A 20,144-nucleotide genomic window follows, 5' to 3' on the forward strand; every position below is an offset into this window, starting at 1 on the left:
AACAAGATCACTTGGGTCGATTTAGGGCCTAAAGGCTATTGTAGAAGTACGTAAACCTTGTGCGTCGTTGCTCACGCGATCGGTGGAAGATAGTAAAACAGGACGACGTACACTCATGGGCTATACATGTGTGTGCGAGACTGCGTTATTGCTATTTCTCGTTTTTCATCTGGCTTTCTTTCATTTTCTCTCCGATTTTCACTGTTTTCCAATACACATTTTTGGTATATATCTAATACCCTTTTTAATGCACGTTTATCATTTGTTAGATACAAGTTTAACATTTTTAATACATGGTCAACATTTTTTCTATAATTTTTTTAAGATTTTTGAAATGCTTGATTAACGTTTTCCAAATATAAGATTAACATTTTCACAAGATTAAAATAATGAATACAGGTCACCATTTTTATACAGATTTTTAACATATTTTTTTCAAATTCTTGATTAACATTTTTTCCAAATACAAGATTAACAATTTTTTGTATAGGGTCAACATTTTTCCTATGTACATTTAACATTTCTGAAATGCTTCATCAACAATGTTCACATACTTTCTCAATATTAATTCAAATGCTTGATGAACATTTTTTCCAATTGATTAACATTTTGTAGTACATGGTGATCATTTTTCTATACACATTTAACAATTTCCAAATGCTTGATTAACATTTTTCACAATTTGTTCAACATTTTTTCAAATGCTTGATTAACATTTTTCGTATACCACTTCTGTATACGTGATAAATATACTTTCTAATGTTTTAATTAATATATAGATTTAGAATATTTTTAAGTAAAAAAGTAAAAACATAAAGGAAAAATCAGAAAACGTGAAAAAAGCAAAAAAAAACGTGGTTGTGGCCCGTGTATACCTGGGCAAGCCCTCCCCTTGATTTCGCTGTAACCAATAAATAGACGTGCCCCGCTTATTCCGAGACCGAAGAAAATCCGAAATCACTAATTGAGGAGCACTCATTCCAAAGATTACTTTCCCCCACCACAGGTTGTCACAAGTGGCATGCTGCATGTGCGCCCCTTGTCGCAACCTTGTAGTTTTCCCTTTTTTCGTAGATACATTTATTCAATATATTTGATCTCTTGACTCGTGTGGCCAAATCTCAAACCATTTTCAACATAGATTTCTTGCGTCGAGATCTTCCAAACTATATACAATTTTGATAGATTTTGACAAACTTTTTTCGCAAAGAGAACCAGACGACAAAATCAGGCCAGGAGCACTTTGTTTTCCTTTTCGAAAGCCGTTTACGGCCGTGCCTCTCGCAGAAGCAAAACTGTGCCTCTCACGGAAGAAAAAAACACATTTTTTTGTTTCCGAGAGGCACGATCGTCTCTCCCGCGGAAGCAAAACCGTGCCTCTCGCGAAAGGAAAAAAATAAAAACGCGTTCTTTTTTCCGTTTCCGAGAGGCACGGCCGTGCCTCTCATGGAAGAAAAAAACATATTTTTTTGCGCATTTTTTTGTAACTTTTGTTGTCCAAGAGCTAAGAAAGACCGGTAGAAAACTGAAATGCCAAAAAAACAAGGAAAAAACCATCTAAAAATCCGAAAACATGTGCAAATAAATAAATAAAATAAAATCCAAAGGGTGCGTCAAGAGACACGTGGTGGCGGCTAAGAGCACGCCAAGTGGCACACTCTCAGCCGACCCCAAGTGACCCTTGGGGAGGCTCCGAAGGAGTGCTCCTCAATTAGTCGCTCTCAAGAAAGCCTCACCTAGAGTGTTTTTCTTAGTGGGCTGGCCAAATAGTGCCTCTTTCCTTGAACGCTCCTACGGACCGGTTATAGAAACATTCTGTTCGGTATTGAAAGGTTCTTCACTTTTTTTCTTTTTGGGGGTTTTTATTATTTATGCCATTAGTTGTGTCTCACTATTCAGTTTTGTCATTAGAAATTGCTAGTACTCAAAAATGCCATCGTTTCATGAGATGCTTGCTAAAAAATGCCATTAGATATCTCAAAAATACCATCGTTCCATTAGATGTTTGCTCGGAAATGCCATTAGACATCGTTATTTTCAGGTCAAACTCGTTGACCATGTTATATGATGAAAATACCCTTATACCCACATGTCAGCTCTCTCTATCTCACAATGATAAGTTTGGACCCCACTTGTAAGAATGCTATTCGGATCAAGTGGGACCCACACTTTATTGTAGTGAGATAGAGGAAGAGCTGACATGTTGTTATATAGGTATTTTGGTCATTATGACATGGCAAACGGGATTTGAGCAGACAATAATGGTGCCCAGTGGCATTTTTGAGCATGTGCCTAACGAAGCGATGGCTTTTCTGAGCAGTTGAAATTCCTAGTGGCAAAACCGAGTAATGGAACACAACCAATGGCATAAATGATAAACCCATCTTTTTTTTATCAGCATTCATTTTCTTCTTTATTTTTAGTTCTTCGCACAGTCTTTTTAAAAAATACTATCATTTTTAATTTACCTTTTTCTTAAATACATGTTGTAATTATTGAAAATGTACATAAGCATTTTAATACATGTGAATCACTTATCAGAGACATGTCGAGCATTTAAAATTCAGGTTGAATAGATTTATGAACATAGGTTTAACATTTTTATAATGGACATTGAACATTTTTTATATACTGGTTGGTCATTTTTCAACACGCATGGAACATTTTAGAAAATGTCATGAACATATATTTAAATGTGAAAACCTTATTGTCATGAATATTTACTTGAATGGTACAAAACATTTTTTTTAAATTACATGTACTATATTTTACAACTCATAATTTTCCTTGCAAAAATGTCATGAACCTATATTTTTTAAACATGTGAATACTTTTAAAATGTGACAACTATTTTTTTAAAATTTCGACAGCATATTTCTAAACGTATGAACAATTTAAAATGTCAAAAATAGTTTCTGAATGATAGCGAATTTTTTAAACCGCGTGAACAAACTGTTACATTGCCGGAATATTTTTAAAGTGAACATTTTGAAAACCCAATTAAATTAATTTGGGAAACCTATAAAAATATTTGATTACATTTTTGAAATAAAAAGGAATTAGAAAAATAAAAATAAATGAGCCGAGTGCAGAACAGGAAGAACGGATACGCAACTAGGGCAGAATAGTACAACATTCCTTTATGCGACGTCATTCTGTCTCGCTATAAGCAAGACGTCAACGTGTTTTCACCCATTTTTCTGTCTGTTTTATGTTTTCCGTTGTATGTTTTAAGTTTTTTTTCCTTTTCTAGTTCATAGACTTTTTCAAACTTGTTAACATTATTTTAAACATATATTTCTTTTAAAATTCATATTTTTTTCAAAAAGCGTAAATGTTTTTAAAATTCGTTAATAATTTTAAAATTTGAAAAAAAACAAAGTCAGGGATATCCTTTTCAATTTCATGAACATCTGTATGATTTCACGAACATTTTTTTTGATTTTATAAACATTTTTTAATTTTTAATACTTATTCATATTCGTTAACATTATTTTAATTTCACAAACATTTTTCAAATTTCACAAGCTTTCTCAATTTTTTGAATATGTAAATATTTTTCGAAGTCATAGACAACTTTGAATTCATGGATACAATTTAGAGTTCATCATCATTTTTAAAATTAAATGAAACCTCTCAAAATTGAAGGTCAAATGAAACATCAGTTGAAAAAAGGAACTAAACACGGCCGTTAGTTAAAAAAACAGAAGAAAAAAGATCTTTTTTCTCCATGGTAATAAAAAAAAAGGAACTAAAATGAAGAGGAAATGTGCGTTGGGCCAGGCCCATGTAGCAAGCAAATGAGGAGGACAAATGTTAGCTCGCCGGACAAATGCCACGAGACAAGTGCCTCAACTGTAAATCTTGACAAAAACAACTCAACAACTCTGGACAAATGCCACAAGACAAGTGCATCAACTGTAAATCTTGACAAAAACAACTCAACAACTCTGGACAAATGCCACAAGACAACTGCATCAACTATAAATCTTGACAAAAACAACTCAACAACTCTGTCTCCAATGGATCATGCTAGTCACTCACTAGGAGACAAATGGAGAAGCATAAAGAAGGATGTGGACAAGAGGAGGAGAAGACATATCCGGCATAACCATGGATGTACTTAGGTACATGGACAAGTGAAAAAGACATGTCCACCAACAGAAAACAGTAGGAACCAACCAATGCCAGCCAATGGCCACACAAACTGACAAGGAACATGCATTCCAACTCACGGAAGCCTACCTAACTACCTACCTTGTTAATAGTATAATATATCTCATCTTCGTTCAAGTTGCTCGCTGGGAAACATTTGCATTCTTTGCCGCCCGTCGATGCTGATGACCGTGCATTTGCAAGGTGAGGGATTCTTTCTTACTTGTCCCCTCCCGAATCAAGCACAATCGAGAGATTCTCAGTTCAGCTGGATGTTTGAGTTAATTATAGTTGTTGCATTCCAATCCCAACCGCATTTGGTGCATTACTAATTGGTTTGATCTTAATATTTTCTTTGTTGATTTTTGGTTTTGAGATAGCTAACCGGAATTGCTTCCTCGTGTTTGATGTCAATATTTCACATGCTAATTATTAGCAAATCTAAAAAGTTTCTACCAATTGGTTGTCTATCAAGTGGTTCTTGATAATTTCTAGAAAGATTGTCAATTGTTGGCAAATTTTTATTTTTGCCAAATATCGCATCAAACCAATTAGTACGTCCATCGATTGAGTAGTTCATTCGTATTAATATCCATATGTCCATCTTTCTTTTCCTGCGAATGCCCAAGTGTTAATTTGACTAACTTTGCATTACAAATGTTCCTTATTTGTCTGCTGCTTGGCTGGATGCTGCTGCTGTCAACTTACTCTTGATGCCTGTCTTGACAGTGTAAGTCCATGAATCATTCCATTGTTTGTTAACTTCATTAATTATTCAATTTGTTTCTTACGATTAATTAGTGTTATGCTATTACAGCTGGCTTGCTGGCCTTGCGTGTATGTTCTCCACCAGCATTGTTTTCCAAATCCTGGTAAGCCATGTCCACTCAATTGCCTCTAAATCTCCTTTTTCCTTCTACAAATTGAATCAAGTCTCTGATATAATCTTAGAGAAAGCAATGTAAGTCTACTAACTAGTTTCTACAAAGGAGCTCCCCTAAAACATCTCCTCTATATTCCACTCAACTGAGTATATTTCAACGATATCCTATAACTATGTTCGCTTTGAAACCGTTATAATTTAAACAACTTGTTTTCAGACTGCTAGTTTTAATGTATTTGAAATAGCAAAACAAATTGTCGTCATAGCGGATATTCTCATAAAACTTTGTGAATATGACACGATAAGACTGGTATGAGTTTCGAAATATTTGGTCGTCTTAGAATGGTTTTCCTTCTTTCTATAAGTAGGACCTCACTTCACCTTTCATGCTGGCACCGAATGTCTTAGGTACGACCTTGTAGCAATGGAGAGGGAGTCTTCTTCTACCCACAATCTCCAAAGGCCCGCTCCATCGTCGGCAAGAGGTACAGGACTGACTACCACTTCCAACCCCCAAAGAATTGGATCAATGGTACGTTTACCTCCGATTCCTTTTTAAGTTTCCTCTATACTTTCTGTTGAATTTTTTTGTGACCTGTCAGATATATTTGGTGTGCTTTTCTTGTCCTGTTGGTCCAAGACAAATTGGTCAGCATTTCGCCTAACTGGAATATTCAATAATATACTTGTTAAACCTAGTAGCCGATCTTAATTTGGTGTGCCAATATTCGATAATATACTTGTTAAAATATACTCCCTTCGTTTCACAATTTAGTGCATATTACATTTCTAAATGCAAACATATCCATGTTTAACCAAGTTTATGGAATAAGCCATTGATATTTTAAATACTAAATAAATAAAATATAAATACACTTCATGATGAATCTAATTATACTAATTTTGTATTGTGGATGTTGATTTTTTTTTGTATGAGCTTGGTCAAACATAGACATGTTTTACTTTAAAGAAAACTAGTAAGCACTAGTTTTTGAAACGGAGGGAATATATACTATTACAGTAGTATCACTTTCGAATATATAATACTATTACAGTAGTATCATTTTTAAATGTCTGTGTCAAAAATAATTATAGGCGATAGAAAAGTATGTAGCCAAATCCTTACTTGTGCAAGTCTATATGTTGAATTTTGCACAAAATAGGTGCTCGGTGAAAGGCGCTGTAGTTAGATTTTTGATAATATACCATATATGATGGTAGCCATATTCCGAAGATACCTCCGCAAAATCGCACTAGTAAAATTTGACTACGTTAGCAAAAAAAACAATTGGAGCTTATGCGGAATTTCTGAACTATTGGATGGAGGGAGTTTTTTGTAGATTTGGATTTCATACAAGCTTTAAAGAAAGCTTAGAGGCAAAAAACAAAGAAAAACGATTTACATCTCACTGCGGAGAACTCTTTGTATCTTTCTAGGGAGCTTAGTATCTTTAGAGATATAACTGAAGAAGTCTTAAAGAATTTTCCTGAATTTTCAAAATTATCTGGATACTGTTTGCTTTTTGAGTGGCGGCACTGGAGCAATATAAACATTTAAACAGGGGTAAATGGAAGGACAAATATTGGGACATACTGTCTAGGGAATGGGTGCATGTCAATGGGTAAATAATATGGATTTGGTCCAAACGTAGGCGGTAAAAAACAAAGACCCACAAGAGAAAACAAAACCACTGAGAAAATCCACATCAAATCGGGTGTTACATCATGTGTCTCATTATATTAGACATATCTGTTATACCCATACCGTAGACCGTAGTAATGGAGTACTGACATGCTTTATAATCTAGAATATCTTTTGCACCATTTTACCAATAACCAAATCATATTAATTGTACATTTGTTGCACATTGACATTCTCTCACTTTTTCATATATTTGATGTATTGGCAATGCGCGGAAATCTACGACAACAAAAAAGATCCATGTGGTATGAAAATCTCCGGCATACATAAAAAGGAAGAAGAATCGCAACATTGTATATCTCATATTGTCTTTATAAAAATTTCAGGATCAATGTACTACAATGGAGTTTACCATGAATTCTACCAGTATAACCCCAATGGCTCTTATAATCCCAATATCTCCTATAACATTGTTTGGGGCCATTCGGTTTCAATGGACCTCATCAACTGGATCAATCTTGAACCCGCAATAGAACCGGATACCCCAAGTGACATAAGTGGTTGCTGGACTGGCTCAGCCACAATTCTATCTGGTGATCAACCGATCATCATATACACTGGTCTCCTCGACATACAGAAGCATCAGGTCCAAAACATTGCGCTTCCAAAAAACCGGTCTGATCCATACCTGAGGGAATGGACCAAAGCACACAATAACCCAGTTATCCAACCGGTCGTACCAGGCTTGAACTCGAGCCAGTTCAGGGATCCGACAACCGGTTGGATCGGACCGGATGGACTATGGAGAATAGCAGTTGGTGCTGAGTTGAACGGCTATAGTGCTGCACTTTTGTACAAGAGTGAAGACTTCTTGAATTGGACTAGAGTTGAACACCCACTATATTCATCCAATTCCTCCAATATGTGGGAGTGTCTAGATTTTTTTGCAGTATTGCCTGGAAGTGGGGGTGGACTGGACTTGTCTTCAGCAATCCCAAATGGCGCCAAGCATGTCCTCAAAGTTAGCATGAATTGCACTGATGACATGTACATGATTGGGGTTTATGATCTCAAACGTGATGCCTTTGTGCCCGATACTGTCCTAGATGACAGTCGGCTATGGCCGAGGATTGATTATGGGAATTTCTATGCTTCAAAATCCTTCTTTGACTCAAAACATGGCCGAAGGATCATATGGGCTTGGAGTAGCGAGACAGATAGTTCTTCAGATGATGTTGCAAAAGGCTGGGCAGGAATCCATGTAAGAAAATTTACCCTTAATTGGCTGTAATTGCATCAAACCGAAAAAATGATTTAACTGATGTAACAAATCAGTGTAACATATTTAATCTCATTTTAGTCAATCCCAAGGACAATTTGGTTAGACAGCCATGGCAAGCAGTTGCTGCAGTGGCCAGTTGAAGAGATTGAGTCCCTTCGAACAAATGAAATCAACCATCAAGCATTAGAGCTGAAGAAGGGAGATCTATTTGAGATCAAGGGAATTGAGACTTTGCAGGTAATTTCCTTTTCACAAACGTGCTTACCTGGTCTTCCAAAGAATTTTTCTTACATCAAAAAGCTAACCAGGCACATCATTTTCTTGAAACAGGCTGATGTCGAGATAGATTTTGAGCTGACGTCCATCAATGATGCCGACCCTTTTGATCCTTCCTGGCTTTTTGACACCGAGAAGCACTGCCGGGAAGCGGGTGCATCAGTTCATGGTGGCATAGGGCCATTCGGATTTGTTATTCTGGCCTCCGACAACATGGAGGAGCACACTGATGTGCACTTCCGAGTTTACAAATCACAACAAAATTACATGGTCCTCATGTGCTCTGATCTAAGAAGGTTAGTGCTTATATTTTTTACCCTAGTCTTTTCCATAAATGTCCATATCTATTGATGTCTGGCAACTAAAAGGAAATATTTTCATTTCTTTTTGTAGGTCTTCCCTGAGACCAGGACTGTACACACCAGCCTATGGGGGCTTCTTTGAATTTGACTTTGAAAAGGAAAGAAAGATATCTCTCAGAACTCTGGTGAGTTGGGAGGCTTTGTCATTTATCCTATTATTCACTGCATGACCGAACTGAAAATCAACAATGCCATGCAGATTGATCGGTCTGCGGTGGAGAGCTTTGGCGGCGGTGGCAGGGTCTGCATCATGGCTAGAGTTTATCCAGTGGCGCTTGTCGATGACATCGGCTGTGCCCACATGTATGCCTTCAACAATGGAAGTGCCACGGTCATAGTGCCGCAGCTTAGGGCATGGAGCATGAGAAGAGCACAAGCGAGTGTTTAATTGAGAAGAGCAATTCTAATTGACATGTGATTGGAGGACCATCTTAATCTAATCACTTGTTGATTTCAGTATTTAGCATGGGTAGTTGAAGTAGAGGCAATTGGTAAATAAGCATAGTATGTGCTTATTGTCAGCATTGGCATCAACGCCCATGAGCTATGATTTAAATTTGCAGAGGTTTGGAGTGAATAATATGAGCTTGTGCATGCCAGAATTCCTGATGAAAATGTGTTTGTGCTTGCGAGATTGTAAGATACAGTACTGCTCTTCACTGTGGTCCCTGAATGATATGGTTTAAGGACATTTGTTGCTTCAATTTTGTAGCAGTTCAGCTACCACCAGAATGTTCAAAAACACAGAATGAAGATGTCAAGGTTAGAACCCCGTCAAACAAAAAAGTGAAAAGTGAAAACACAGAAATGGGTTTCCATGAAGTCGACAAAATAGCAGCCGATACAATCAGAATAGGTCCACTTACCAACGATTGGCATGCTTCTCTGATAGAAGCCATTCAAAGAAAAAGAAAATGGTGCCCTGTCTTTCGATTTCATCACAGGCAAATCCAAAGAAGCATCTAAGCAGCCTACTGACTTGTCCTTGAACCACCATATTTTATTTTATTTTGAGAGAGAGAGAGAGGGATTTTGCATTGTTAAAGTGTTTATAATTGTGTTGCATTTGATGTCGAAGCATCGTCAAACTTGGATTTACCTGAGTGATTCCGACCTGGCGGAGACAGGCCTGGGGCAGCTATGGCTATAGCCCCAGGCCTAGCAACAACTTGCCTTATAATCCCTTCATATAATGTACAGAAACAGGAAATCACAGAAGTTTATCACTCAATATAGCAGAGCACCAGTCGTAACCTGCTGCTAGCTCCGCCACCTGAATAAAATGCTGCACTCCTATTATCTTTGTCATTTTCACGCATGTAATCATTCCTCGTGTCTTGGACAGGCCCTCGTCCCCCTCGTCCCCTCGCGTCGCCCCCACGGGCGACCCGGGGGGAACCCTAGCCGCCGTCCTCTCGGCCCTCCTCCGCCTCCCCCTCTCCTCGCCGCCGGGCAAAGCTTGGCTGGCTGGGCGGCGGCGGTGCGTCTCTACCTCTTGTCCGTCGCTGCTGACGCGGGGCAGCCAGATCAGGCGGGGCGCCGGGCTAGCGTGGGGTCGGGCGGCGCAGCGGGCGGGTTTCTTGGCGACGTCGTGCGCGGCGCAACAGCGGCGGCGGCCTGCTCGCGGCGTGGTGACGGCTGCGTGGTGGGCGAGATCGGTGGTCGCGGGCGCTGCCGGGTTCAGATCGGATCCAATTCTGGGTCTTCGGCTTGAACGCCGTCGGCCGCCGCGGGGTGGTGGTAGTCGTTGCTGACCACGCCGGATCGCTGGATTCGGTGCATGGAGATCTACGATGGATTCTTCTCGATCCTCCTTCATGGTGGGTTGAGCCGCATGGCTCTCTCATCTCTGCAGGTTTCGGTTCGTGGTTTGTTGCCGGATCCGAAGCCGACGGAGGTATGGTGGTATAGGATGGGGACCGGAGGAAACTTTGATCGGCTTGTTCGGTCCGGCATCGGCGACGTCTCTCAACGCCGTTACCCTCCGTGGAGGCGATGTCGAGGTCTCTCCTATCCACCTCCGAACCCCTCCCGGACGAAAGTCCAAAATTCAGTTTGGATTGGGCGGCGGCGGCGTCCTTCGCGTCGTACCCCCCATGGAGGCGCCGTCTTGGGTGGTTCTGCTGTTCGGCGGAGAGATGCTGTGGGTGATGGACTCCATGTAGCTCCAGCAGCGGCGACGGTGTGGAGGCTGCCAGGAGGTGCGGCGTTGTTTCTACCGCGTCGATGACAACGAGTATTGGCGGCATGGTGTAGCTGGATATCGATGACAGATGCGGCTGGATGGACGAGCGCAGGGCGGTGGCGCCTGTCTGGCGCCATGGTGGCGTCGCCAGCTGACCTGGCAAGGTCTTTGCGTCAGTACCTGCTCTGAAGATGGTTAGGTGGATGACGACGGCGGTAGCCTCGGTGAGTGCGCCTGACCGGTGTGTGACCCATTCCCGGTATGTGGCTCGGATGGGGCATCCGACATTAGATGTTAGGTTTTGATGCGGTGTCTGTTTGGTATTAGGCTCGGACATTCGGCACCCCTGCATCAAGGGGATAGGAGTAGTGACAGGTGTCGCCAAGATGGTGGCTTCAGGCTTACTGATGTAATGCTTTGTAAGGTCTCTGAGAATAATTAATATAATGGCTACATGCATCGTCCAGATGCAGAGGCCGGGGCAATGCTCCTTTTCCAAAAAAAAAACGCATGTAGTCATTAGTCATTTTTGTTCAAGTTCCATGTAATGGCTACATGTAATCATTAGTCATTTTTGTTCAAGTTCCATGTAGTGCTTTGCAAGGTCTGTGAGAATAATTAATATAATGGCTACATGCATCGTCCAGATGCAGAGGCAGGGGCAATGCTCCTTTTCCAAAAAAAAACCCGCATGTAATCATTAGTCATTTTTGTTCAAGTTCCATGAAATGCTTGTTGTTCCTGTAATCCATTAAAAATGCTTGCTTTTCCATGAAGTTTATGTCATAATAGGGTTTAGAGTTTATAATATTTATGTGTTTTCTGAAAAATATTTATACAATATATAAAAGGTTTGCGTCATTGAAAAATCTTTTTTACCATGCAAAAAACGTAGCTGACATTTAAAAAAATATTCACGTGTCTCCAAAATATGCTCAAGAATTTCAAAAAATATGTTGGTCACATTTAAAAAATGTTTATACAATATAAAAAATGGTTTGCATAATTTTGAAAATATGCTTCATGCCATTAAAAAACTAATATGTATTTTAAATCCATTTAACATGTATTCAAAAAATAATCAAAACATGTATTTCAAAAGAAATTGTAGATCATGTATTTGAAAAATATTCAGTATGTATGAAAAACGTTCCACATGTATACAAAAAATGTATAACATGTATTAAAAAGTAAACATTTGTTGAAAAAATAAAAATAAAGCACTGGAAACTGGAAAATTAAAAGAATGCGTGGAAACTTCTAAAACCGGGGTAGAAGATTTCCAAAACCGGCCATATTGGGCCAGCCCATTTAGCGATCGCCAACCGTCTTGTAGTAATAGAGATATAGCTGCGCTGGAAAATCCTCCTGTATGTCACAACCAATGGTAGAAAACAGAGTGAGCTAGAAAGCTAAATGGGCCCACCTATGGACTTCAACTTATACAAGAAACCAGTTTGGGAATCAGGCTTTTTCTATTGATTTTACCAGCTTTTTGCCTTCTTATTTTCTGTCATATTTCCTATTTATTTTAGTTTAGAAATAACAATTTTGTAAAATGAGCTTATTTGTTTTGAAAAGCATTATCACAATTCTTTATAAAATGTTCATCATTTTAAAATACAAATTTCAAGTATTAGAAATTTCCACTTTTGAGAAAATTCATGGTTTTTGGAAAATTGAATGAAAAGACGACTGAAAAAAAACAAAGCCACTAGAAAGTTGTACAGGTAAAAAATACCCGGGCCACTTGTTAAGCTAGACCGAGTCGCTACATTGCGAGCACTAAATGGGCCGGCCCACTCTTGCTGCATTTGTGAAAGATCGACTAGTGTCAAATAGGAGCCTCTCCCCATCATCAAAAAGAAAAGTCAAATAAGAGCTCTCCTTGGCGCACTGCCTTGTGCCCAAGACTTTTTTTTGTATGTGTGAATGCAGCAGGCATCAAAACATAATTTGTATGTTTAGCGTTTTTTCCTGTTACATGCGGTTAAACATATGGTTTTATGCATGTATATTGCATACCTTGACCCATCTCTTAGTCATTGTATAGTTGAGGTTGTGGCCCACTTTGTACTCCATGTATACGCGATCAATACATCGTGTAGCATTGTCAAACTCTCGTTTCCAACATGATATCATACCTACGATCCTAAACCCTAAACCGTAGCCGCCGCCGCCGCGATCTCATCGCCGCCGCCGCCACCCCCCACCGCCGCGCCGCCGCCTGGGTGTCCAGCCGCCGCCTTTTCTCCAGGCTTCCGCCCTCCTACCCTAACCCTAACCCGCGCCGCCGCCTTACACCGCACCGCCCCCACTCGCAACGCCGCAGCCCTCATGGCCTCCCCCGGTTCCTCCGGCACCACCCGCAGCCGCCGCACCAACCCGTTCGACGGTCCCAACCCCGTCGTCATCCGCGATCTCAACATCCTCGCTCGGGTCCCCGTCGTCCTCGATCATCTCACCTCCACCTACTATGCCTGGAAGACGTACTTCTCCCTTGTGTTCCATGAGTACAACCTTCGGGGTCACATTGATGGCTCCGTGGATTCCCGCTTCATGGAGGACGATGAGGAGTGGATGTCCATCGACGCCACCCTCATCCCTTGGTTCTACACCACAATCTCGAAGGACCTCTTCCACACGGTGGTCTCCGCCGACGATGAGGCTCACACCGTTTGGACCAAGCTCAACGACCTCTTCACCGACAACGCGCTCCAGCGCAAAGTTTTCTTGCACGGCGAGTTCTTTGGGTGCCAGCAGCTCGACTCGTCTGTTGACGATTACTGCATGCGCCTCAAGAAGCTCGTTGACGAGCTCCGTGACCTTGGCGAGAAGGTCTCCAACGAGCTTCTTCTCAGCACGCTCATCGTCGGCCTGAACAACGACTTCGGGAACGCCGCCTCTAACATCCCCCTCATCACCAACCCGACTTTCCCCAAGATTGTCGCGTACCTGAAGCTGGAGGAGAGGAGGATGCGGATATCGCGTACACGGGCTACCCACACGGCCCTCACCGCCGGTACACGCGGCGGCGCGCCACCCACCGCCCCGGTCCCCCCGCCGAGTGAAGGAAATATGCCCTAGAGGCAATAATAAAGTATTATTTATTTCCTTGTATCATGATAAATGTTTATTATTCATGCTAGAATTGTATTAACCGGAAACATAATACATGTGTAAATATATAGACAAACAGAGTGTCACTAGTATGCCTCTACTTGACTAGCTCGTTAATCAAAGATGGTTATGTTTCCTAGCCATAGACATAAGTTGTCATTTGATTAACGAGATCACCTCATTAGGAGAATGACGTGATTGACTTGACCCATTCCGTTAGCTTAGCACTCGATCGTTTAGTATGTTGCTATTGCTTTCTTCATGACTTATACATGTTCCTATGACTATGAGATTATGCAACTCCCGTTTACCGGAGGAACACTTTGTGTGCTACCAAACGTCACAACGTAAATGGGTGATTATAAAGATGCTCTACAGGTGTCTCCAAAGGTACTTGTTGGGTTGGCGTATTTCGAGATTAGGATTTGTCACTCCGATTATCGGAGAGGTATCTCTGGGCCCACTCGGTAATGCACATCACTATAAGCCTTGCAAGCATTGTGACTAATGAGTTGGTTGCGGGATGATGTGTTACGAAACGAGTAAAGAGACTTGACGGTAACGAGATTGAACTAGGTATCGAGATACCGACGATCAAATCCCGGGCAAGTAACATACCGGTGACAAAGGGAACAACGTATGTTGTTATGCGGTCTGACCGATAAAGATCTTCGTAGAATATGTGGGAGCAAATATGGGCATCCAGGTCCCGCTGTTGGTTATTGACCGGAGACGTGTCTCGGTCATGTCTACATAGTTCTCGAACCCGTAGGGTCCGCACGCTTAACATTACGATGACAGTTTTATTGAGTTTTGATGTACCGAAGGAGTTCGGAGTCCCGGATGAGATCGGGGATATGACGAGGAGTCTCGAAATGGTCGAGACGTAAAAATCAATATATTGGACGACTATATTCGGACTTCAGAAAGGTTCCGAGTGATTCGGGTATTTTTCGGAGTACCGGAGAGTTACGGGAATTCGTATTGGGCCTTAATGGGCCATACGGGAAAGGAGAGAAAGGCCTCAAAAGGTGGCCGCACCCCTCCCCATGGTCTGATCCGAATTGGACTAGGGAGGGGGGCACACCCTTCCTTCTTTCTCCTTCCCCCTTCCCTTCTCCTACTCCCACAAGGAAAGGAGGAGTCCTACTCCCGGTGGGAGTAGGACTCCCCCCCTATGGCGCGCCTCTCCCCTTGGCTGGCTGCCTCCCCCTTGCTCCTTTATATACGGGGGCAGGGGGCACCCCAGACACACAACAATTGATCCTTGAGATCTTTTAGCCGTGTGCGGTGCCCCCCTCCACCATATTACACCTCGATAATACCGTTGCGGAGCTTAGGCGAAGCCCTGCGTCGGTGGAACATCATCATCGTCACCACGCCGTCGTGCTGACGAAACTCTCCCTCAACACTCGGCTGGATCGGAGTTCGAGGGACGTCATCGAGCTGAACGTGTGTAGAACTCGGAGGTGCCGTACGTTCGGTACTTGATCGGTCGGATCGTGAAGACGTATGACTACATCAACCGCGTTGTGATAACGCTTCCGCTGTCGGTCTACGAGGGTACATGGACAACACTCTCCCCTCTCGTTGCTATGCATCACCATGATCTTGTGTGTGCGTAGGAAATTTTTTGAAAGTTCTACGTTCCCCAACACCGAGGCCTACCCCGGGCCCCTTCCAGGCGTCGCCACCGCCAGGGTTCCCTTACCCACAGCAGCCGCCGGCTCCGACGCCGCCCCCCGCCCCCCGCCGAGCGCCGCGGTGCTCGTCGTGGCCGCGGCGGGCGCAAGCACCACCAGCAGCCGCCCGCCCAAGGTGGGGCGTCGCGCCACCCACAGCAGTCGCTTCCGCCGGCACCCTGGCAGGCCGGCCAGAACCCTTGGACGGGGGTCGTTCATGCGTACTCCATGCCCGTACCGCGCGCCCCCGTCCTAGGCTTCTTCGGCGCCCGCCCGACCTCTCATCAGGCCCTCTACGCGGCCCCTCCGCCGTACGCGCCTGCGCTGCCGCCGTCGGCCGGTGGGTACCCGCCGCTCCTTGCGGCACCGCCTCCACAGCCACTGCCGTCGGCCCCGGCCCTCCCGCCGGCGCCTTGGGGCCCCGCGCTTCAAGCGGCTCTCCACACCGCCCCCATGCCGCAGCAGTACACTGGCGGTGGCGACTGGTACATGGACACCGGAGCCACGGCTCACATGGCCGCCAACCTCGGTAACCTTCTTACCGCCCACCCCGTTCACACCGCTGCTCGCATTACCGTGGGCGACGGTTCTTCCATGCCCATTACTCATGTCGGTCATGCTGCTTTTCCATCTAACTCCATGCCATTATATCTTTCTAACGTACTTGTCTCTCCTGACATCATTAAAAATCTTTTTTCCGTTCGTTCTCTTACATGTGAAAATCCTGTCACCGTAGAATTTGACATGTTTGGCTTTTCTGTTAAGGATGCCTGTACCCGGATGGTGCTCCACCGATGTGACAGCCCCGACAAGCTCTACCTGGTCCACTCATCCACCTCCTCCGTCGCTGCACCCATGGCGCTTTCCGCCAGAGTGGACCTTTGGCATGCTCGTCTCGGTCATCGCAACACCGCCACCCTTCGTCATATTCTTCGGAGTTTTTCATTCACGTGTAATAAGATCGACGATCACACTTGTCATGCTTGTCGTCTAGGCAAACATGTTCGTCTTCCTTTTAGGACTTCCTCGCATGTTGCATCATACCCGTTTGAGTTAATTCATAGTGATGTTTGGACCTCTCCTGTTGCAAGTAATACGGGCTACCTTTATTATCTTGTCATACTTGATGATTTTTCGCACTATGCGTGGACCTTCCCGTTGCGGTGAAAGTCGGATGCTATTGGCACTCTCACCGCTTTCTACTCTTATGTCTCCATGCAGTTTGGGCATCCCATCCATGCGTTGCAAACAGACAACGGGAAGGATTTTGATAATCTTGCGATCCGCAACCTTCTCGCCACACACTGCACGATTTTTTGTCTCACTTGCCCGTACACTTCGCAACAGAATGGTCGCGCTAAGCGTGTGCTTCGCACTCTTAATGACTGCGTCCGCACCCTCCTCTTTCACGCCAACGTGTCACCACGTTTTTGGCCCGACGCGCTTGCCACTGCATCACTGCTCATCAACATTCGTCCCTGTCGCACTCGCGGGAATTTTGCACCTCGTCACCTCTTGTTGGGCACGCCACCCTCCTATGCTGAGCTCCGCCTCTTCGGTTGCCTGTGCTACCCTAGCATCGCTTCCACTACTCCGCATAAGCTCGCACATCGGTCTGTGGCCTGCATCTTTCTCGGCTATCCCCCAACACCAAAGGCTACCGCTGCTATGATCCTATCTCACATTGGGTGATCACTTCTCGACACGTTTACTTTGATGAGATGGTTTTTCCGTTTTAGCAGGTACCTTCGGATGTTGCGGCGTTGCCCGCTCCCGGTGACGGCCGCCCACGTGCTCCTCTTGGGCCGCCTCCCGGTTTTGAGGGTGCCCCCCGCGCCATGGGTCGAGTTTCTCTCCGTTTGGCAGCCTCAGGGATCGCAACCCCCCCCCCCCCCCCCCCCCCCGCGCTCGCGACGCCCTTGGCGTCCCCGACGCCTCTCTCGCTCCATTGTGGGCGCTCTGCAGTACCTGACTCTGACGCGCCCTGACTTGCAGTATGCTGTTCAACAGGTCTGTCTTCACATGCATGCTCCGCGCGACTCCCACTGGACCCTGGTGAAGTGTATCCTCCATTACATACGCGGCACCCGGTCCATGGGACTTACGCTGACGGCCTCCGCCTCCACCGACCTCGTCGCCTACTCTGATGCGGACTGGGTTGGCTGCCCGGACACACGGCGCTCCACCTCGGGGTACTGTGTCTACCTTGGGCCGTCTCTAATTTCTTGGTCATCCAAGCGACAGCCCACCGTCTCCCGCTCGAGTGCCGAGGCAGAGTATGGAGCAGTGGCTAACGCCGTTGCTGAATGCTCTTGGCTTCATTAGCTGCTCCAGGAGTTGCTTTGTGACGTTCACAAGGCCACGCTCGTCTACTGCGACAACGTCTCCGCCGTGTACCTCTCCGCCAACTCGGTCCACCATCGTCGAACGAAGCACATTGAGCTCGACATACACTTTGTTCGCGAGCAGGTGGCTCTTGGGCGCATCCGGGTCCTCCACGTCCCGACGGCGCAATAGTTTGCCAATGTCATGACGAAAGGGCTGCCTACTTCCGTTTTCGAGGAGTTCAGGTCCAGTCTTTGCGTCTCCGGCGACGCTTCAACTGCGGAGGGTGTTGAACATATGGTTTTGTGCATGTATATTGTATACCTCGGTCCACCTCCATATATACGTGCGCTATGCACCAATCAATACATCGTGTAGCATTGCCCAAACTCTGGTTTCCAACAACATGTACAAAGAGATCCTTAAGTACCTTGCCCTTTCGTGGATCTTTGGCTGAAGGCGCATTTTCCCACGCCATCCATCAGTCACGGTCTGAACGGTATTACTCACTCAGAACGAGCCTCTCAAGAAGCGGCCAGCTGAAACTCTGATTTTATCTCCAGAAAAAGCGGCGAACGTACGCGTCGCCATATTCTGTCGAACGAGAAGAGCTGTAATCCTATAGAAACCGAAGGAAACCAGAGAAGAAACAAGGACCCCAAAAATGAAATGCCAACTGAAACTCATTAGCAAGTCTAAGAATTATATGCCATGATCAGCTCAAGGAGAACAAATGTATCAAGTACACAGTACAACACAGGCAGCAAGAAAGATTTGCACACAAAAGTTCCCGACTAACGCCCAGAAATCAGATGAACGAAACCAAGCCACACCAAATTAATAAGTTAGTTACACAAGGATCCCTACTATGAAGATAGCTTCCCTTCGAATCAGCAGGGCACGGATCAAGTTTTCAAACAGGTATATAGCTAGATTTCCTACAACAACAGAAGGATTAAAAATCTTTCTGTGTGGAAAGGCCTGATTCATCGAGACCACGACTCACCCAGACATCCAGTCCTTTGCTCCATCTGCACTTTATCTACATGCCCACAGCCAACACAAGTTCAGAGGCTCCACTAGGAATGAAGTTACACAAATTGAAGATGAATAGATTGAAAGTTTTTTCGCAAAAAAGAAAAAAACAATATATCCTTGGCGCTGAGGTGAGCTTTCTCCTTCCTTTCCTTTCAGCCAGGGAGGTGCTTCAAACCAATGGAAGGAATGGCGCTTAGACAGAGCTCCAGACGCTAGGTGGTCACCTCTCTTTCCTGTATCTTGTAGTACCATTCAGCAACTCAATGCGTACATAAATCTTATTTATTTATACGACTCGTCCAGCCAAGACTGGAACAACAAGCAGTCTCGTCCTTTATTCATGCAGAACATGGCCTACTAGCAATTTGTTATTGTTAAGATTCATTAACCAATATTATCATTTGGTAGATGACTGGCTCTCTCCTTTTAATATTGACCTTGAGGCCATTCTGTAGTGTGGTCATTTGGATCTGCATGCATTGGATCCACATGGCTAGCTGGCTGTCCGTGAGGCCGACGGGACTCCTCGATTCTTGTTGTAATCTTGCAAACCATAAAAAAGGAGAAATTAAACTTGCTGAAACTGTATAATTGATAGACAAGTTAAACTGCTAGCTCCCACCGAAAGAGAGTAATAAAATCTGCCAGGTTCAGCATGACTACCAGCAGTCCAGCACTGCATAGCCATGTATAGAAAGTTGCAAACTGTAAGAAAATCTGCAGTCACAGAGTTGAACGTTTGATTAGGTCCTTATAACGAGGCAATTTTGTAGACATGGCAGGAAAAAACATTGAGAAGGGCGGGAATCCAATGTGAGTTCTGGAAAGTTCCCAAGAAAATCGTCACATCAATTTTTTTAAGACAGTCGCATCAAAATTAAGGTACTACTAAGGTCGGTCATTAGGTACAAACTGGAGTACTATGCTAAACTGGGTTTCTAGACTATTGTATTGGTTTTCATTCTACAAAGAAAACGTGGAGAAATCAGACTAACACAACATCAGTCAATTTCAACATTTTACATTTTTTTATAACCAAAAAGAAAATGGTTGAAGATAACAAAACAGCACATTTCCGGATTAGATGAGTGACCTCAGTCCGTTCATGAGTCTACAAAAACAACACGAGTCTACAAAAACAGCCCATTTCAGGATTAGATGCGTTGGGTTGGTGATTAGCTGCTTGCCTATTTT

The 20,144-nt window shown here is 43.8% G+C and overlaps 2 protein-coding genes across 5 annotated transcripts; both read left to right on the top strand.

Moving 5' to 3' along the window:
• The first annotated feature begins 4,938 nt into the window (after nucleotides 1–4,938).
• On the top strand, nucleotides 4,939–9,304 carry LOC109761721 (beta-fructofuranosidase, insoluble isoenzyme 4-like). 4 transcript variants are annotated; one of them, XM_020320551.4, is made up of 8 exons: nucleotides 4,939–5,027; nucleotides 5,447–5,570; nucleotides 6,977–6,985; nucleotides 7,067–7,941; nucleotides 8,041–8,199; nucleotides 8,293–8,534; nucleotides 8,632–8,725; nucleotides 8,800–9,304. In XM_020320551.4, the coding sequence occupies exons 1-8, from the start codon at nucleotides 4,995–4,997 to the stop codon at nucleotides 8,986–8,988; spliced, it is 1,725 nt and encodes a 574-aa protein (XP_020176140.1). In that variant the 5' UTR covers nucleotides 4,939–4,994; the 3' UTR covers nucleotides 8,989–9,304. The 4 variants fall into 4 exon arrangements, with proteins under 4 accessions (XP_020176140.1, XP_073354618.1, XP_073354617.1 ...); XM_073498517.1 differs by having other exon boundaries at nucleotides 5,447–5,569; nucleotides 6,955–6,985; XM_073498516.1 differs by having other exon boundaries at nucleotides 6,977–7,941.
• Nucleotides 9,305–13,122: 3,818 nt separating this feature from the next.
• On the top strand, nucleotides 13,123–13,872 carry LOC141023230 (uncharacterized). The gene has a single exon (XM_073499582.1). The coding sequence runs from the start codon at nucleotides 13,123–13,125 to the stop codon at nucleotides 13,870–13,872; it is 750 nt and encodes a 249-aa protein (XP_073355683.1).
• Nucleotides 13,873–20,144: the final 6,272 nt, after the last annotated feature.

Source organism: Aegilops tauschii, chromosome 5 (assembly GCF_002575655.3).
Source record: "Aegilops tauschii subsp. strangulata cultivar AL8/78 chromosome 5, Aet v6.0, whole genome shotgun sequence".
NCBI lineage: Eukaryota > Viridiplantae > Streptophyta > Magnoliopsida > Poales > Poaceae > Aegilops > Aegilops tauschii.